The 21,094-nt window shown below is 42.3% G+C and overlaps 1 protein-coding gene across 3 annotated transcripts in view; it reads right to left on the bottom strand.

The window, feature by feature from the left end:
- Positions 1-21,094, bottom strand: part of PDE3A (phosphodiesterase 3A) — a 219,913-nt gene that overhangs the window by 10,662 nt on the left and 188,157 nt on the right. For 2 of the 3 annotated variants that reach the window (XM_014869925.2, XM_088164502.1), the window contains 10 exons: positions 20,581-20,800; positions 18,183-18,268; positions 17,587-17,756; positions 16,530-16,667; positions 11,387-11,498; positions 10,270-10,383; positions 8,627-8,826; positions 6,682-6,885; positions 5,033-5,188; positions 1,455-1,695 (listed from right to left, as the gene is read on the bottom strand). In XM_014869925.2, the coding sequence (XP_014725411.2) occupies positions 1,455-1,695; positions 5,033-5,188; positions 6,682-6,885; positions 8,627-8,826; positions 10,270-10,383; positions 11,387-11,498; positions 16,530-16,667; positions 17,587-17,756; positions 18,183-18,268; positions 20,581-20,800 (1,641 nt within the window). The remainder of the gene's footprint in view (positions 1-1,454; positions 1,696-5,032; positions 5,189-6,681; positions 6,886-8,626; positions 8,827-10,269; positions 10,384-11,386; positions 11,499-16,529; positions 16,668-17,586; positions 17,757-18,182; positions 18,269-20,580; positions 20,801-21,094) is intronic. The other variant, XM_088164503.1, reaches the window with a different exon arrangement.

Below are 21,094 nucleotides of genomic sequence, written 5' to 3' on the forward strand. Positions count from 1 at the left end.
GAGTAAGGGTAGACACTCCACAGATATATGAGAACATCCTTCACCTTTTTTTGTAATACAGCAGTACTAGTTTCAGGCTTTGGGGTCTATGTTAATTACCAGTTGCATACATTTCCTCTCAGCAGGCACTTCCATAAAGGCCAATCTGCCACAAATGTGTGGCTCTGCCTATAACAGAACTGAGAGATCATCAGGTGCTGAATTAACCCATGTGTGTTCTATTACTTGATGTTCACTGCCCTCTAAGAGATTTTTCTGTGCATGTGAACGTACTAAACTTAAAATATGCACAAGTGTGAGTGTGTGTGTGAAAAACAGCAATGATTTCTTAAATGCAAACTGTTTATCTCTGGGTCTTACTAGAGAAAAAAGGTTAATTCTGCACATCAGGAGACACAGATTTTAGTTCCACATCCATATGTGACTTACTGCACTCATCAAATCTTTCTCAGCTTTCCCAACAGAAAACAGGGATGATACCCAGGCATGGCATGGAAGTGTGTGGGAAGGAATGGGAAAAGTGAGGCTGTTGAGGGAAAAAAGCTATGTATTGGTATTTCATGACTGCACCTAAGGCTGCTGTTTCCTAAAACTTCTGGGTACAGGGGAGAGTGAGAAAGATGGCTCAGAGGAGGGAAACAAAAGAACAGTAGTAGAAAATTCAGAGGGAGAAAGAACATGAAAGAAAGAAAAAGGTAATGCAGGATTAAAGTGATGAAAGGAAGAGGTCTATAGTTGCAGTATTTTCTCTGAAAAGTCACTTCCCACAAGTGCCTGAAGTCTCCTTTAAAGGTAAAACGCCTTTCATCTCAGTACAGGCAATATTGGCAGTGCTGCCCTTCTAGAGAAGCAGGAGAATATGAGCTTTAGTTCCTGATTAGCCAAGTGGTGCAGCTCCCAGCACACAGCAATGCTCAGTGCCAATTCTCTTCCCACTCTTCTTAATGCTACCTTGAAGAGATTTGCATTAAAATGATTCCATTGTTAAAAACTCTTTTACTGCATCAGCATTTCAGACCCTCATTCTGTTATTCCTGTATGTCATGTAAACTCCTGGAAATGATGAGTGTTTTCCTTGAAAAATCTTCTCCCAGATATCTTTTTTTCCAGGATATTATTGCAGTCTATTAACACCAGTGCTGAAAGAGTCTAGAAAGCCCTCATGCACAGACAGGTGATCCACCAGCAGAAACCCCAGCTAAGGTAGAAATAAGTGGTGGATATGAACCACATTGGTCCTGAAACTGTGGAGCATCTCCATTAACAAATGTAATTATTATTGTAATTATTAATGGAATTATTAGTGTAAGTGGCTACAGCTTCAGCAAGGGCAGCACTGACTCTCCCTCTGGAGGAGGCCCATGCTGAACCTGGCCAGCTCTCAGCCTCTGCTGAGTGCTTTGGTCACAACATGGAACTTGTTTTGTTGGAGAATGGAAGTGTCAACAACTTACTGGATTCGGCGTTTTCACAAGTTTCCATTTCTGCTGCTTCTTCCTCTTCCTGCTCATCAGTGTCTCCTGATTCATCACTGTCCTCTATCCATTTTCCTGGCATCAGCCCTGCTGAGTCATAGGAGTTGCAGAGGGGTCCCACGATGTGGGTGATGAAGGATTCCTGGAGGTGTGCCAGCTGAGGAGCAGAGCGGTCCATGAAGGGGCTGATGGGCAGCCCCAGGCTGGCCTCCTCATCACCCTGGAGAGGAAAAACAGCTGTAACTCCTCTGAGCTGAGTGAAACAAAACCGTCTCACAAAAAGGAGCAGGGCATATCCAACCAACTAAAAATGCTGAAAGAACAACACCTAAATGCCACCCTGGCACTTCCAGCAGGACCCTGTTCAGGGCCATCGTGTCAAATGTCACAGAGCCACAGCTCTTCTCTTGTGGGAGCTGACACCAAGCCACCACCAGGCATGTGAATGTAACAAGGATGTTAATGGCTCTGCAGAAGGATGCCCCTAGCCCTGAACTTTATGCTGTGTGAAAACTTGAAAATTGTTATTTCATTTCTTTCTTCACATTATTTCAGAAAAATCCTTTCTGCTTGTGTGATTGCTAGTTCACAACAACCTTGTTTACACGGAACAAGACAACTTCTACAGGACAGGGCTATCTCACCAGACTAGTTTTCTTATTAATTTCATCCTTATTAAAAGTATCCTGGAGCTGTCCCCTTGGCTTTGGGACATAAATATTTGTTTCTTGTGACTATTAGAATGAGCCCTATGAAAGCAATGTATGACATTTGTTTGTTCAAAACCAGTAAATCTTTCCCATGAAGATTTTTGTTAGATTTTTGGGGGAGAGAGGGAGGCATAAGATGAGTTTTTTCTCTTCCTTCTCATGATGCAAAATAAAGTAAAACTTCACTGCAGAACCAAATCTGACATACTCAATTCCCTATCACAGCAAAGCTCCTGGTGATACCAGGGCACTCTCAGCTGAGCAGATGCCACCTCCCCCCCAAAAATACCTCCCCTCCCTAATCAAGCCTGATACGTAACTGAATGCTGTAATACAATACAGAGTTCTATATTTCAGGATGTAGATTGGAATTTGGAGATGTATTTTCAATTTCCATTATGTTATACTGTGCTTGTATTTATTTCCTTGTAATGTAAATTTTTCAAAAGCAATGGTCTTCATAGCTGACCAACACCCTGTCTGTATCTGTATTTGGTGAAAGCCGAAAAATGAGAGCTACATTTTGGAGTTTGGACAGCAAATATCGCATTTCCTTGTGTTCTGTTTCCTAATTTTATAATAAACAACCCTGAAATGTTATGTTCAATCATTCAAAACAAAATATTTGTGTTGACAAAACAGTGAAACATGCCATCCATTCTTGACATAGCAAGCAAATTGAGAAGAGGTGACAGCTTGCTCTTCTTTACAGAAACATATCTGAGACTTCCTAGTTATGAACTGGAAAAAATGTTGACAATTGAAATGTTTACAAATTTTTAAAATATTTTTTCTGTTAAAACAGGATTTATTATGTGAAACATCTTACAGTGTGTTTTTTTATTCTAATATGTCTATCCTGTCTTCAAATACTTATGCTGGACAGGATAAGAGAAGGAAACATCCTGCAACAATATGACACAGGATTTTGAATATTTTAAAAAACCACATTTTAAATAAGCAGTTCTTATGTATATGGGAGTGAAATTCTTCAAAGAAATTGGTGTTTATTGCAACAAACCTATTTCATGATTTTCACAGCATAGGTCGAATTCACTTTTTTTTTTTTTTTGGATAATACTTCCAGGGCAATTCACACTTCCCATAAAATTCTGCTTTTTAGAAATGAGAACATGAAGACTTTTCCAGTCGCAGAAAAAAATCTAATGCTCAAAAGCAGGGTCAACAAGGTTAGTACACCTCTTATAGCATATTACATTAAAAAACCCCAGATTTTAATAGAGATAAAAGAAACAGGGAATCTAGCTTATCCTCCCTAATGTGCCAAAATCAAGTCCAAAAAGAAAATGTTCTCTGCTTTGGATCCCATTTCTGAACGATGGAAAATAACACATACTGTGGAAGAGATAACACAACATCTTCCCACATCTGCACCCTCACAAGCTTGATTCACTGTCCAACACTTTGATGATATTGACATATTGGGGCACTTCCCTCTGATATAACTTTTATTGAAGAAAAGGAAAGTTACATTCTACATCTGCTTAAGTGCTTTTGTCTGCCTGCACTAGTCACCCACCTAAGCTATGATCATCACCAGAACTGCCAAGTACAGTTTGTTGGGACAGTTGTAATGAAGAAGAAAAGCATTTCCTGAAAGAAAATGTTGTTTTGGGACATACACTCTTTGTTTAAGAAAAAAATGGAACCAGCTGTATTCATACTATATGTAAGGTTCATTGTATTTTCTTTTTCTTGGGAGATTTGAAAGAAATGAAGAAGCTTCAGGTCAATGTCTGAATTATGTCCCTTTTCCTGTCTCTTTACATAAACTAGAAGGCAGCAGCAAATCCTGGTTGGATTTTTTTTCCCCAAACTATAAGTGCAGTAAATTTAAGGGAAACTGAAAAAGCTTTAAAAGGGATTAGTCTGTGACTCCCAGTTAGTGCACAGCCTCCCTGAGAAGTCTGTGGTTGTCTTGTTCAGTGATTTAGCCTGTTTGCTCCATCTGGAAAAGACAGGATGTGGAGTTTAATCTGACCAGAACATTCAAAATGTTCCCACTCAGGAAACAGAGGAATAGTGTGGGAACAGCCCTGACCCTTGCACTCAGCAGGACCAAATAGGTTCTAATGGGAAAAGGTTCAATTAAGGGCTGCCTCACACCTGGCAGGAGAGGAGCAGTGCCTGGCTGTGTTCCCAGCTCTTTGTAAATCCATCTGTGGCCCTCCTTCCTTGTGCCACCAGCATGGCCTTACATAATTATGCACTTGTAGTGAGCAAGCTCTGAGAGCTGGGAGTGCTGCCCCAGGGCCGAGGGGTGGGTCAGGCTCAGTGTGCAGGGAGCAGGTGAGGCTGGCTGTGATGGACAGTCCTGCTCAGCAATAAAGGGTCTGGGTGTGTGAACACACACCTGGGCTGCAGGGCAGCTACAGCAACCCCAGTGCTCTGCTCAAACCATCTGAACCACGGAGTCCTGTCCACTTTCAGGGACTGCATGTCAATAAAATGTGAGACTGCAGAGGAGAGCCATGAGAACCAGCTGCTGTCTTGGAATAACACAGAAGGATGAGAACAGGGTTTGCACTAAAGAAGAGGGAAATGACAGCCATGATGACTGACAACAGGAAAAAAAAGAGGAAAGAAACACTTGGTCACCATGCCAGTGCTTGTCCACAGGGCCAGACTTGAACAGTTCAGCCTGTAGAAATACTATCAGAGGTCTCTGAGGACACATCAGAAACTTCAGTGACAAATGGACTTCCACTGGTCCAGCAAAAACAATGGATTAATGTGACTCTAGCAGCCTCCTCACCCCGATTCTCCGTGGCTTTGCACTCGATCATGCTCCAGAAGAGCAGGCAAGCAGCCTTGCAGTGCACTGACCTGCTCGTAGAACTCGTTGACGATGCCTTCTGTCCACTGCAGGTGCAGGTCCTTGCACTTTGCAGGCCCGTTGATGTCAGCCAGTTTGATGCACATCTGACAAACCAGCAGGCGATCGTTCTCATTGCTCCAGTCAATTCCAACGTCGTCGTTCACCTGGCAGACAGGAAAAAGGAAACCATGCTGCAACTCCTGGGCAAAAGGCTGCAGCCACAGAGGAAGAGCTGACCTAGGATACTGCACAACGTATTCAGCTATTTAACAAAATCACTAGTGTAAGCAGGTGAGCTAACCCCAGGCTGGAATTAACAATATGGAAAAGGAAAACTAAGTGCAAACCAAGGAACATTGAGATGAATAATGAGAAATCAATGTTTAGCACATTATGCACCTGTTTGGAAGCATTTACTAGGAAAACAAACACATGCAATCTTTCCATGACATTTTTCAAGATACTTATTGGTGTATAAATATAAATTACTATAAAATATCATGATGGTTTGATTGCAGTGTGAAGATGTGTGTAATGAGCTTATTTCCCTGTCTGATCTAAGTGTGTCTGAAACTATTTCCTCCCTTTTTCCTTTTCTCTATTTTTCCCATGCCTCTCACAAGAAAAAGTGGTTGATACCATCAGCTGCTCTAAAATGAAAGCAGAAAGGTTAAGGTTGGAAGGGACATGAATAGCAGGGGTGCAGAAGGAGCTCAGACTTTTATGGATGTACAGATCACTTCTCTGTCTGCCCTGCACCACATCCAGGGCCTCTCTCTACAGCTCCTTAAAGCCTGACAAAGAGAGAGATGTTCCAGGGAAATGGAAAACAAAACCAGTCGTACATGTGGAGGCTTCCAAGTGCCAGCACACAGATCCAGCCTAAGTGATGCCACAGGAGAACATTTTATCCGTGCCACCAGAACACCTGGGAGGCCCCAGATACAAAACACACAGTTCTTGGGGGCTCCCCACAGGGAATGAGAAGGCAGTAGCAGCTCCAAAGGCAGGTATCAAGTTAACATGCCAACAGCTTTGATGTGTGATGGAATTTATTAAAATGTCTTAATAGGAGGTGATTTTCAGTAAGTTAGGTTGAAACTGAAAACAGACTTTAAGAATGGTTTCTAAGGGGTGTGATCTTATGGCTCACATGGAGCATGCAGGAAGGATCTTTAGTGACTTTTCTCTGGAAAGAGAAAGGAAATTAAGACCATGCTTTCATTGAATTTGAAATTAGAATGTCAAAACTGTTCTGATTTCTGTGCTCTGAAAATACAACAGTATGACTAAATCAGTAAAAGTTCACTTAAAGCAGCCATTATGGAAACTTGGTAATAAGACCTTTGGTTTTTTCACCGAGTGCTTTGCTAACAGGTCTAAAGTGCCAGTGAACAAGAAAGCAATGTTGAAAAGTAGAATGTAAAAATTAATATTTTTAACCTTAAACCACGTCCTGAAAAAAGTAAATACGTATAGGAAAAGAAACTGTGTCACTAACTTTAAATGAGTAAAACCCAACAGAAAGGCCAGATTAATATTCAACGTTTTACAGCAGCCAGAAGACATCCAGAGGCAATGGAAACCCTTTTTGCTGGATGCTACCAAGGCCCACAATCTTTTCTGACCATCCCGCAGAATCCCAAACTAATCTCACCTTGGCGTTGAATTTGGCAACGAAATCGAAATGTTTCTTCAGGTCAGTAGCCAGGATGGCCTCGATGACGAGGAAGCGGAAATGCTTGAACTCCACGTGGTCCAGGTTGAGCAGGAAGTTGTACTCGGGCCGGGACATGAAGAGGTTCCAGGCAGCAGCAGCGTGGTGATTCTCCAGCACGGAGCGGTCATTGTACAGCACAGCCTGGGGGCAACGTGGGCACGGGGCTCAGGCCACGGCAAAATGGCCAGTAAAACACATCATCTTCATCCTCAGCATCCTCAGCATCCTCATCCTCAGCTTCCTCATCCTCAGCATCCTCATCCTCAGCATCCTCATCCTCAGCATCCTCCTCATCCTCATCATCCTCATCCTCAGCATCCTCATCCTCAGCTTCCTCATCCTCAGCATCCTCCTCATCCTCATCCTCAGCATCCTCATCCTCAGCTTCCTCATCATCCTCATCCCCAGCATCCTCCTCATCCTCATCCTCAGCATCCTCATCCTCAGCATCCTCCTCATCCTCATCCTCAGCATCCTCATCATCCTCATCCTTAGCATCCTCATCATCCTCATCCTCAGCATCCTCATCATCCTCATCCTCAGCTTCCTCATCATCCTCATCCTCAGCTTCCTCATCATCCTCATCCTCAGCATCCTCATCATCCTCATCCTCAGCTTCCTCATCCTCAGCATCCTCGTCCTCATCTTCCCTCATCATGCCCAGCATCCCTCATCATCCTCAGCATCAGCCTCACCTCTGCATTAGTGGCTCTGGTAACTGCACAGCTGGGCAGCTGTGTCCATGCAGGACCCATTCCAAACACAGAAACAAGAGCAATTCCAGTTTGCAGCCTGAAAACATATACTCAGCCTGACAGATATCTCAATGCTAAAATCCAAAACTGGTGAAATCTTTACCAAAATAAGAGGGTAATTCCATTCACAACATAACAAGAAAATTATGTTTTCCTATTCATTTATTTTCAAACTAGAGTCAATACATAAACTAATCATCTAACTTCCTTTCCTGATGTTTACAAGCACAGAGCTCTAGCACTTGTTACTTACAATTAGATTTAAAGATAGGACATGTCTTCTCCCAATCTACCTGGCCAGAGTATCAAAGCTCTTGATCACAGAAATGCATTGCAAGGATGAGAAGCATTACTATCAATTCACAAACTGATACCAGAGCAAGTTCAGGTGACTTGCTCTTTGTGACAGAAGAAGTTTGGTTGCAAGCTGGGGAGTAAATCTAGAATTTCTGCATCCCTACCTGACCTGCCACCATTAAGATACCTTTTCTTAATTTCTTCATCCATAGAAGTGTTTTTCAGCACAGTGTGCTGAAGCCAGGCAGGTCAGCCATGTAAAGTAAGGAAAGGTGATATCATAATTAAGCCAATAAAGAGTGACTCAGAATTGCTGAATTCAGCTCTCAGGACTAGCAGCAACCTTAGGCAAGCCTCAATTCTACATTTATAACACTGAGATTATTTTCCACTCCCTGCTTCCAAATGCTTCCATAAAAAAACCACAGCTGCTCATATTCTATAGAAACAACAGAAAATGTGTTATGACCATGCACAATTAACTTGCAAAGCACAGTCAACTACATAACTGGGATTTTTTATTTAATCTTTCTTTGCATTACTTGGTGGAATAATTCTTCCATTCTTCCACAGTTACAGATTCTCTATCAGTCAGCAGAGCTTTACCTTCTTCACTGACACAGTTTATCAGTACCTTTGTTAACAGCTCTGCTAACTGAGCGTGTGTAAGAAGACTCTTACCAGCAATCCCCAAGTGAAGTGATTATTTCTGTCACTTTGATAAGCTGTTTCAAAATATTTGGCAGATTTGTGCTTAATGAAAGCCACAGGCACCACTAGCAAGGAAAAGCTGTCATCAAGACCTTCCAAACTGCCTGAGATTTATTTACCTGAGGAGCACTCGTTGCTACCAAGAAGGCATTGGTCCTTCCTGGGTGATCATAATCGTGCATGGCTGCAGCTACATAGAGAGCCATCAGCTCCAGGGCAGGGATGTTGCCAGCCAGACACCCGTAGCTGTCATCTGTAGGGGTGTATGTCTTCGAAAACACATAGCCCATGTGGCCATGAGTGATTCCACTGTCAGAGTCTGAGCAGAAAGAAAGAAAGGAAAACGATAAAAAAATCCAGTGCCACTTTTTCAGTGACCTGCTGTAACAGAAGCAATAAAGCAGGGAGAGAAGAAGCAAATGAACAGTAAGAATAAATGCAGCCTGACCTCAGGGCTTTCTGTGCCTATGGTCCAGTACAATAAGGCAAACAAGGGAAAGGAACAAATTCTGATCCCACCTGGGGATCTTCCAGCCAGCCAGCAAAACCTATTCTCAAACAGTGTAAGTTACAAGCAGTAAGACATGGATTCACAGCCATGCTGGAGCTTTGTGGGGAAACTTGATCTTCCCACTCCTTTCTCTAATTTCTTTCATCATGTAGACAAGTCTATGAGACGCTGACAGTCCTTAAAGCAATGGACTAAAATTTATTAATTAAATTACAGTCCATGTTTTCCAGTACAAATGTTTAGACTTTGGATAATCCTATTATCATTCTCTTTCTGAATCATCTTGAGCACACCTGTCAGAGACAGATACTGAGATGCTTTGCTGATCTGAACGACCTTGAATAGATCTTGTGTGCAGTTAAACAATGTCTTTCAAATAAAAAACATCAAAAAGCCTTAGACCTCAACCTCTTTCATTCCACCTTGCCTACAAAGACACTGAAATCCCCTGCTAATATTTTTTTCCAGGAATAAAAATCATTTAACACTACAAAAAAAACAACAACAAACAAACAAAAAACACCCACCAACCCTAAAAAGCTACAACCAAAAAAAACCCAACAAAAAAACCCCCAAAAAAACCCCACCCCACCAACTTCTGCTTTTCCAGCAGCTCTCTGAAAACCCCAACAAAACACAGACAGGTCCTCTAGCTGCCACAGCTGAACATGGAGAAGTTAATACAAAAATGCAAGAAGAGCAACTTCCTTTAGTGAGCAATCATTAAACAGAAGCAGAGTGGTTTTGTAAAGCACCTGCCAGATGGTAACTAGTATTTTTATAGAGATAGTGAGGAAAATCAAAGAACACTTCGTGCCAGCCAAGCAGTGGCACGTGCACAGCACTACCTGCATGGTAGAATAGCAAAACAATGAGGGGTTTAAGGATTTAAGTCTGCTGCCTCTGGTACAGCACTGAAAAGCACTAATAATACAGGAGTTTTTTCCCTAGGAAAAAACCTTTTGCAAAAATCAAATGGTAACAAAGATCTGTCCTTAAAGGTGGCCACAAAGGCTTGCATTCACACATCATTCAATGTTAAGTATTAGGTTTTGGAGGAACAATTCCATTCCCTCCCAAGTTACACAAACACACCTGAACACCTTCACCATCCACCGTGCTCCTGAACTGCTGCACCATGTCACAGACTGCACAAGCTCTGCAGGCAATGCTCAGCTGCTGCCTTTCCTGCAGCCAGCTCCAGGGAGAGGCTCCAGGAGCAGAACAGTCCATGCAGAACATTTCATGTACCTGAATCACTGGCTGAGCCGTGCTCACTGATCACCGTGGGCAGTCCTGGGATGGGCTGGGTGGTGAGGAACCACACGGCGTGCAGAACGTCCGTGGCGTGGATGCGGTTGTGATCTGTGATGGAAAGAAAATCCCAGCTGTAAAACACGAGGCTGCTCCTGCCTGAGGGGATCAGCACCATCTAGTGGGTACCGTGTGGCACTCAATCCAGCAGGGACAAAACCAACACTATCACGAGCATCAGAGCTGTCTCTACCTTTTTCACAGAAATGAAAAAAAGGAAGATAAATTGATTTTGTATTAGAAAGAGATTCCTCCTTAGTAAAACAAAAACATTTAAGAAAAAGCCCAAGGGAATAGAGTGCTAGGTTCACAAAAATCCCAGTGACTCTATGAATAGTTAAATGCTTTAAAGGATTGGCTTCAGTAGAATAGACTGTGGGACATCCATCCCTAACCTTCTCAGGCTGTGATCTGCTGCTTTAGGTCCCTGATCCAGTTCAAACACAAGGAAAGGATCGAAACTGGGTCTAGGAAAACAAGAGTCAAGAGTCTTTTGCAGCTGAAGCACTTTGATAAATTTGATTTGAATCAGTAAATACTTCGGGGCTGACTGGAAACAGGTTTTTCAGTGAGTAAATGCTTTCCACTGAAACACATCAGCCAAGCTGCAGTTACAGAAAGTGTTCACTCAGGTATTTGGCATGTTTTTTCTGCTTATAAAGCTCATCTCCTTTGGTAGCACAGCACTGCTGCTGTATAAAAGTCCAAGTCTCCCCGCTTTAGGGGGTTACATTTTTCAAGAACCTCCACCTGGGGCACTGGAGTACACTTGCATGACCAGGAAACGATCTTTACTTAAAATAGCTTTATAGGTTTTCTGGCTTGTGTAGATTTTGTCATGAATTATGAGACAATGTAAAAGATGAAATACTAAGGGAAAAGATGGCAGGCTGTGGTTCAGCACCAGCCTCTGCCTAGCCATCCATTTGGTCATGATGAACTAGAAGAAAAAAGTAGCTTTATAATGCAAGAAGAAAGGCTTCAATACAAATGTGTATGGAAAATCCCCCAAACGTTAAGGAAGCATCATTATCTGCTAGGAATTTTTACTTACAAGGTATCTCCCGGTATCCACACTCCAAGGCATGAAAGTAATTCATAAATTCCCTCACTGGTATTTTAAAGGTTTCAAACAGCCCCATGTCTTCAAAAAGCCTGTATGATACCTGCAAGAAAAAAACAACAAAAAAACCCTCATGCTGCTAAGATGAGAAAACCTCTAAAAATTAGATATAAAACACCTTCGGTTGAATTACTACATGAAAATCTGCTTTCCTGGTATTATTTTCTCAAATCATCGAGTCAAATCAATTCCCAGAAATGGAGGAACAAGCAGAAGTCTGACAGGAGGGGGAAGCATGTGGATCCTATGTATTGTGTTCCCTGCTTTCCCTCCAGTTTTGGAAGTGAAATGATAAAAATTATTTCAACAGGACATCCATCAGAGGCAGCAAATAGTTTAGGAAGCAGAGCTGCTCTAAGAATTCCTGCACCAAAGATGACTGCAAAGCTCCAGGAAAGGATGTGCTGGGAAGGAGAATGCAATGGATGGGTGAGAAGGTGTTCAGGAAAGAGGAATGCTCAGAAATGCAGACAGCAGCTGACACGAAATGGGCACTTCTGAAAACAAGTCTGAACTTGACATACAAAACAATGGGACACAGGAAAATCACTGCCTGATCTTTTCACTTCTTTCTCAAATTGGAGCCTAAAGCCTTGCAGGATCTTTATGTATTTACTGCTCTTAGCTAAATGCTGTCCTTTTGATGCCATCTGCCTGGTAATGACCTGCCCAGAGCTGAACAGCCTGGAGCACATTTGGGCTGATGAATGGCAGGAAATGGTTACAAGTTACACTTTGTGTTTTATACCTAAATATAAATCAAACATCTATCTACACCTGTTTGTGTCTCCATATTTTGTATATAAATTGGGAACTGTGAGCTGCACCTCAAGTTTAATGAACATCAACTCCAAAATGTCCTGCCACTGTAGATTTTTACAGTAAGAATAACAAAAAAGGATATGAATTTGCAGCATTAGAGCTTCCTCCTGCCTCCCCTCATGGTCATTCCCCACCAGGAAAAGCCTGCCTGTGAACTAATTCTGGCAAATCATCACGAGAGGCAGGCTGAGCCTCTGAGCCCACCCAGGGTGCCCCTCCAGTGACAATACCTGAGCTGGGGCTCTCACATCTGCTCCTGCCAGAACTGAGCTGCTCAACTACTGAGCTCTGGAAGACAAGAGCTTAGAATAAAAGGCAGGGCCTGTAAAAGGCGAAACATTACTCTCTGAAAACCCCATGGGATCCCCCTGTATTTAGGCAGAGTGAACAGAGCAACCTCATGCATAATTTGGATTGGAATCTGCATAGAACCCTCTTTATGTCTCTGGAATCATGGCTTAACTGTATCAGCTGGGATCCAATATTTCACTTACAGACAGATGAATCTTACATTCTAGTTTTAGGTCAGTAAAATAAGCCACTTATTTCCACCAGAACGTCTCTGTATAAAAAGAGGAATCATAATGAAATAATATTCAGCAGGACCAAATCCTACTGCTCTACACCAGCAGTACTGGACAGGTATCTTAATAAAGCATGTCATAAAAGCATGCTTTTCCTCCCCTTGGATTTTGGGGGCTGGGAAATTCCATTGTTGAAAAGAAGCAAAGTTGACTGTGATGTGTAGGAATGACAGCTTTTCTCTCTGACTTGGAGTAAAATGGCATTATTCCCTGTGGTCATTAGAAAGCATAAACAGCCAAGCAAGTAACTTGGTCATTTTAATAACTAACTTACTTCCTCCCTCCCTCCCTCCCTTCTTTCCTCTTTCTTTCTCTCTCAGCAAATAGGGAGGAGATAGGGGTAAAAGCAGACCAGAAAGAGGAAAAAAAAGGACATTGATGTCTTCCCCAAAGTCAACTAGCCAAATTTTTTAATTTCAAAAAACTCCCAGAAACAACTGTGCAGCTTCTTTAATTCCTTGCACTGATTAAACATTTGAATGTGCTTCTGTCTTTGAAAATACTTTCTTCCCAGCCCACATGCTGTTTCAGGAGCTCCCTGGGAGCTGGAATGCTGTGGGCTGAGGTGTGGTCCCTGCTCCAGGGACACTCTGATGCTTGGCAGAGGATGCTCCAGCACTGTGCCTCTCACCACGGCTAATGCTGGGACGAATCATTTATAACCCACACACTTCTGGTGGCTGCCTGACAAGGGACAAGCATTTCTGCAGGTTCCCAGTGGGAGCCTTTTTGCAGCTGGGGCTGTTCACAGCCAGCTCCTCTCCTGGCTCTGCAGGCACACACCAGTGGCTCTCCTTGCAGGACACAGGCAGAGTTTGGATGGGCAGTTCCCTTCCCAGGGTTTGCAGGCAGCCCTCTCCCAGCCCTGCCCATGCCTCGGGTATTTGCTTTCTTCACACATGTGTTCCTTGACACTGCTGGCACCCAGCCTCTGCTCTGGCAAACTCCTCAGCAGGCTGGTGTGATGATCCCAGGAATATCCCAGCTCCCAAGTGTGATGATCCCAGGAATATCCCAGCTCCCAGGTGTGATGATCCCAGGAATATCCCAGCTCCCAAGTGTGATGATCCCAGGAATATCCCAGCTCCCAGGTGTGATGATCCCAGGAATATCCCAGCTCCCAAGTGTGATGATCCCAGGAATATCCCAGCTCCCAGGTGTCACAATCCCAGGAATATCCCAACTCCCAGGTGTGATGAGAGGCCAAACCCTGCCCTTGTCACCATGCAGGGACCAGCTGAGTGGCCCTGCAGGGATGTCCCCCTGCCCTGGCACTGCTCCTGCACTGCCAGCAGAGCAGCACCTCCCACTTCTCTCTGTGGGCCCAGGAATAAAAGCTAAACCTCAGCTTTAAGTCTTACAGGAGCTGGAAGAAAAGTGTTAAGTGTGACTGAAGATATTATTGCATTTTATGTTATGAAGCAACAGCTCAGTTCTGAGAGCTTGGCTCTTTGTTTCTGAAATGAGACCCAATGAATGTTCCTCTCTAAACCCTATCCTGCAGATTTGTCACTGCCACATTTACTGGGCTGGCCGCTCCAGTTTGCACAGATGCTTTCATGCTTCCTGACCGGTTTGGGGTCTTTTTATTTGTCTAAATCAATTTAATATTCCACAGAGAAGGAACAGACATCTCAAGCAGCTTCAAAGATGCTAAGCCAGCATTTGCTTTCTAAACTGAGTGCTTCCCTAGAGGCATGTGTCAACTTTGCTTTGTTCCATCTCATAAATTTAACCTAGCATGGCAAACATAGTTAATTCAGCTTTTTTATTTACTTTTTTTTTTAATGGGTTAGTCCATTTAATGGCAAAATACAGAGAATAAATAATTAGAGCTTTTTTTTTCCTTTGTTAATAATATCCCAGGATTTAAAAATCAAACTAGAAAAAACCCAGTGCTTTTGCCTGGAGAAAAATACCTATTTATTTTAGTTTCCTGATTTCTGAAAATAATTTCATTAGCAACATCTGAGTAGGTAGGTGGGGGTAATAAGGATCTATATTTTGTGAACAGGGTTGAACTTGCTACTTTCTGCTGTTAGGGAGAGGGAGTTGTAAACAGCTGTTACAGAAAATGTTGGCTTTTCATCACAAATATTAAAGCTTCTCTATTTTATTTCACAAGCCTCATTCTGTGGAACTGTGAAGTGGACAACGTGTTGAGAGCCTGTGCAATAAACCAGATTTTGGGAAACAGAGTGAGGAGATTTAGTGCAATTTGAGGGAAGCACAGAGGACTTGTGACCAGAGGTACAGAAACCCATGCAGCTTGGGAAAGTGCCCTGAGCCTACAGAGGTACCCATGTAAAACCAGAACAAATTTTGGCTCATCCAAAATGTTATGCCATTAAAAGAAAGTTCTGGTTTTCCTTTCCTGATGTTTCATTCATCATTCTATTATCACTCCATGCTATTAGAAAAATGAGTGATATGATCTAGAGGAGCATTTCAATCACACACTCACTGTCTAGTGCAAAAGTGCCTCAGTGAGCATCCCTGAATTTATCCAAGAAATATTTCCAATATCCACACTTTGCCTATTTCTCTAAAATGGACCTAGAGACTTGGCAGGCTGGTCAAACACAGATGCTGCTTGCTAAGCTGAAGAACACTACAAGGCAGACCACAGAATAAATTTGAATTCATGCCATGGTTTTCTTTGTTGACCACCAGATAATTGAATCTAACAGTAATAGGTAACCAGCATTCTCTGGAGCTTGTTACACTGAAATCTGCCTGACACACCAACCTGTGTGGTTTTTTTGGGGGGTGGGGGTGATAATTGTACCACATTGTACCAATTAACTTTATCTCTTCTTTCCAGCACTCATCACTGCTTAATGCCTTGTAAAGTGATATTCTTTCAGTCAGGCTCTCTTGGGCTTTTTTCCCTTTCATCCTTAAATAATAATAAAAATAATTACTTGCTTTTCCTGTTTAATAATCTTCAATACTTTTATAAGAAAAAATGACTAATTTGTCAGTGTGCCAGGAAAAGGGGCACAACAGGGTACAAAGTTCAGCCAAGAAAGTGATTATAGAAAGTGACACTGACCCTGCTGGTAGAGACAGGCTGTGTCAGTAACTGAATTAAACCCACAGGAAGGAATAAAAATCTGAGAGCTGAAAGAAACACTCATAAGCTCTCCCATCGCAATTCATAGCAAATAAGTGTTCCCTATGTAATACTATATGAATTTTCTCTCAAAGTTCTGATTCTTTAAAAATGAGGGAATATAGCAAGGATTCTTTCTATCCCCGCTTCTTATACTGAAATCTTCAGTATGAAAGAGGATCACAACTCTGTACATCCTGCATTCACTGAATATATTTACTGTTTAGCCCTCCCATGCTAAACCCCATGAGAAACCCTTTCCCAAAGAGCTCAGTAAGGACTGGAAGCATCTCAAGAGAATATTCAGAAAAGCAGAGAGCAGAAAGCAAAATAGGTGCATGTTTTTTTTCTTGCACATTTTTAAATTTAAAAATAAAGACATTCAAAATTAAGGAATATAATGAGACAGAAGTCATATTGTCAACTTTGAATTAGGTGTCAGGGATCACAGCTCACTGGATATTCAGCTTGTAAGGACAATGCCTTTTAACATGTCTGTGTCTCAATCTGGCAACATTCTACCCAGGCACTGCAGACAAGATACACCTCTCACCTGGCTGAGAATCCGACCGCATTTCTTCCCAATTTTTTCCACCAAATCAAAGATTGGGAAATTCCAACTGTTTAGCTGCTCCATCAGGGGATCCAAGTTGTCCATAATCAGAGGCTCAGGGGCCAGCACAGGCTTGTCCTGTGCCAGAAATCAGAATAAAAAGGATTGTTAGTTCAGTGAAGCGTCTCAAGCAAAGATTTATGCTCTTAAAAGCTGAAGTCACATTAGCATCATGTGTAAGTCAGTGGTACTTTACTAGGCTCAGAGTAGATGTCCTCATTTCTTGCAGCCCTGCAGCTACTCACTCTCCTTTGTGATGTGTTTCACTTGAATGGACAGGAAATTCTGTTTATGAAACAGCAGTGTCTGCACTTAGCACTGAGACTCATTCATTCACTCATGGGAATCATTCATTCATTTCCAAGGGAGTCATTGTGAAATTCACTGTGGTACTGAGAGAAAAGCTCTCAGTTTCTGCCTCTGCATCAGGATCCATTCACTGCACTCTCACAGGGCTAACAGAGCTCAGTCCAAGTGAAGACTTGTACTCCTTAAACTGAAACCTACCTGTTTCTCAAGGTCTGCAAATAAAAGATGGGTTATGCCCCTCCTTTCACATTTCTCCCTTTATACTCATGGAATTTCATTTCACTTAGAAACTGGAGATGAGTAAATGCCAGAACTTTTCAAGCAAAATGCCTTTTCTCAGAGTGTCCAACTCCAACAGATTACAATAAATTTTTCAAGAGCTCCTGCCAACTTCAGATTACGAATTCAGTTGTACAACAGGCTGTGGAAAACTGAACTAAAGAAAGCTTTCCCTCTGCATCTCGACCAGGCTCACAGCTGAAAGCTGCAAGACAATCAGCACTTGTTCAGCACACTGCAACATCTGCTGTTTAAGACATGCACCTACAATAATATCTTGCAGCACCTGTAACCTCGTTTTTCCTGTGAGGATCTGGGGTTTTGTTTCGTTTGGTTTTTGTTTTGGTTCCTTTTCCCCTGAGGGTCAGCACACACTCAGTTGTTGTGCTGGGGAGTTTAGAGGAGCTACCTCAGGGGGTGTCAGGGGATGCAGGATGATGGTCTCAGCTGTGTAGGACCTGCAGCTGGATCCCTTCCGTGGCTGCTCCTTGGAGCACTCGGCGTCGTCATCGTTCTGCACGATGTCACTGCTGTCACTGTTGTTGGTCTCGTAGTCAGAAGTGGCTTGAGCAGGATCATCTACAAACACAAGTGACAAAGCTTGTGGTGTGAACAGCAAGGGTTTCATGGAAGTCATCCTGTGACCTTCTGAATAACAACCACAGCATCTCTGACTCCTATCACATAAGTCCTGCTTGGCTGGCTCCAAAGCTGGACAATCTGTCCAAGGCATTAAAGATCTACCCTGCAGAGTGTAAAAAATGGCATCAGGGAATGAAGAGAGAAAAACATTTGAGAACCTTATTTAAGTAAATTGAGGGAAACAGTATATCCTCTATATTTTAACTCCATAGGCATTTTGTACACGCACATACGAAAAGGGAAGGAGCCTCAAAGACAATTTGTATGGACTCACCTGTGTGTGTTCTCCTTTATGACAGACAAGCCCTTTCAGTGGATCATTACTGAATTTGAGGGAATGAGGTGTTTTTGACAAGGAATTACCTGTTCTATTCAGGGTGTGTGTAGTAGCATCATTTCTATTTAGTGTCCCATCACCAGCTTCTATTTGGTTGTAGGGTCTGCCACAGCTGAAATACATCAGGAAACAAGCACAGTATGAAGAACCACGTGCCTTAGACATTCTTGTGTAAAATGATTTCCTGCTGGCAGTGTGAGGTTATGTCACACAGTATAAGCCATACGTTCTCCAGACAAAACCACAGGAGAGTGCTAAAGTTTTATTGGATCTTGGGGCAAAAATACAGAAAGACCTTGAATTAACTGCCCAGCACCATTAAATCTGTGTTTTCAACAGTAAACCTGAACTACGTGGTTTCTTTAAATGATTTTTAAAAAATTCTCTAAGGATACCTGCACAAAATAAACCTCCTGTTCTATACTACAGCTGCCCTATAAAGATGAATTAAAATTATGAAATGTGCCAGAGTCCCATACAATCTTACAGAATTCAGTTTGAACACAGTCATGATCTGGCTTCACTCTTCCTGCTTAAAACTTGAATATATTCCTCTTAAGGAGGAAAACTGTATTTTATCATTACTTCAGTGACAGCATAACAAGTACATAAGAACCAAGAGGGCACAGCTCGCTTCATCATTTCCAGAACAGAAACACATTTTGGGAGGGATCACAATATTATGACCTTTTAAAATGACTGGCTCTTCCCTTCCATTAAAAAGCTTTATTCCTTGTGTATAATTCCCTTTAAACCCTAATTACAGCCTGACATGTTAACATTTTCTCTGCTTTGAGTCAGCATTTTGTGGCATATCTTATATATAACAGTCTTCACAAAGCAACTATTACAGAATTATTTGGATTGGTCAAACTTAGTACTAGAACCTTTGTACAATTTTAAGTTCAACACAGAAAAATGGTTTAACTCCTGTGCCAACTAGCTTTTATCTGGTCATCCAAACATATCCTGCAAACATCATGAGTTTCCGAAAGACTTTCAAATAAAAATGCTAATCTGTATTCAGTGATACCTGTAGTGCATAGCCAAGCAAATAAATCTTGTATCAGTCAGGCTGATGAACAAGATGAAAAAGATATTAATTTCATTACTATCTACAACAACCTCGCACTGATTCTTTTTTGACATTTGTAATGCAATTCTTAACTGCTCTTTTTAACAGAAGGCTTCCAGAAATGAATTCCACTTGTGAAAGAACAGCATTTTGTTGGAGTGGTAATAAAGGCACAGCTTGATAAGACTGCAGCACCTTTATGCTACATTTCTGTTGTGCAATATTGTTTTAATTTCAAATGAATCTGTCCAAATCCCAATTTCGGTATACCTTTGGAAAACTCTTAAAAGCACTTAAGTTTCTATTTAGTCGTCTAAATCTGTCTCAAAAACCCATTTGGATCCTACTCCAAACTCCAGGGAGGATAACTCCCCTGAGCAAACTTGCAGTCTCAATTTTGACTTTCTCACAGCCACTTCCTAGCCTTGCACACAGCACACTGAGACACATCCAAAGTCAAGGGACTGAAGTCAGAAACTAAGAACTATTTCCAAAGATAGTCAAACTTGCTAACAGGCGTGCTCTCTGCTGGCTGGCCACTCGTGCTATGACCAAAAGTAACATCTGGTGAGTAAAGCAACCTTGAAACTGCACTGGAACAGGCTTGGGAATAGCAGCATTTCCACTGTTCTGAACTGCACACAGATTGCAAACTCCAGTAATTTAGCAACTGAATCTTTTGTGAGAAGATAAGCAGAACGACTTTCTTTCCAAAATGCTGATTTTGCAAAGCAGGTGTGGTCTGTGTTACCTAATAAAGGGCTACTTTAAAGTAAGAAATCAAACTGTGTTACTGGAGCTTTTAGCAGTGGAAAGAACCCATCTACAGTTGATTTCTGAAAAAGAAATCCCCACAGTACCTAATCTGACTCTGCCTAGGGAAGACAGGATCCACACCTCCTGAGAAAAGGCTCAGAATTACAGAGTCCTCAGGCACTGCTGGCCCTAGCAGTCAGATCTTTCCATGCCACACCAGGTGCCTGCTGGGGAAGACTTGTCCTGTGACCTAAAGGTGACTGCTCATTGCAAGGGCAGGGCTCCAGAGACACAAGTTGTCAACATGAATTCCAATTTTGGGATCTGCAGGTGGTTGACAAAGAATTCTTTTAGCAATCAGGTTGTCCATCTGACAGGAGTAAAAGCAATAAACATAGCAATAAACATAGCCAACAGTCCTTCACTTTAAAAGCATTTTGTAGCATTGATCTACACATTTACTTAAGTACTACAAACCTGAAATATCAGTATTAACCCTGTAGTAAATCACAGAAATTTGTATGTGGGCCAACAGAACATGTTCATGAGAACAACATGAAATGATTCCAAGGCATTTCAGATTATCACCTTACCTGCTGCAGATGATGGAGGGGCTGATAACAGGGTCTGACAGGGTAGGTGCACTCTGAGTAGAAGTTAAGACTTTGTGTGGCTTTAAGCCCTGCTTGGTGTCAGTGTCTGTAGGCTCTGGAAATGACACAGAAGATGTTTTTCCAGTGGGGCTTGTGGCAGGCGTGCCCTGGATCGGTGAATGGCACGGGGAGGTGAGAGGTGAAATATTTGGTGGGATACCTGGCCAAGGACAAGAAGAGTCTTGTCAATTAAGAGAAGTGGCAGATGGTTGTATTAGTTCACCATGCAGAAATACTCTTCTTGAGATGCACCAGCATAGTCTCCAAAAATACAACAGGTAACAGAATACCCTCCTCCTCTGTGAGCTGAGCCCAGGGCTGTCATTGCTGTCTAACTCCCATTACTGTCAGCCACTTCTACCTGCTGAAGATCAGGCTCAGGATATAAAAGCATATTTTCCCTGTTGAGCAGGATGCCCTAACTGGACAGGCACGAAATGAAAGACAAGGTTGT

Source organism: Sturnus vulgaris, chromosome 5, assembly GCF_052056855.1.
Source record: "Sturnus vulgaris isolate bStuVul1 chromosome 5, bStuVul1.hap1, whole genome shotgun sequence".
NCBI classification, from domain to species: domain Eukaryota; kingdom Metazoa; phylum Chordata; class Aves; order Passeriformes; family Sturnidae; genus Sturnus; species Sturnus vulgaris.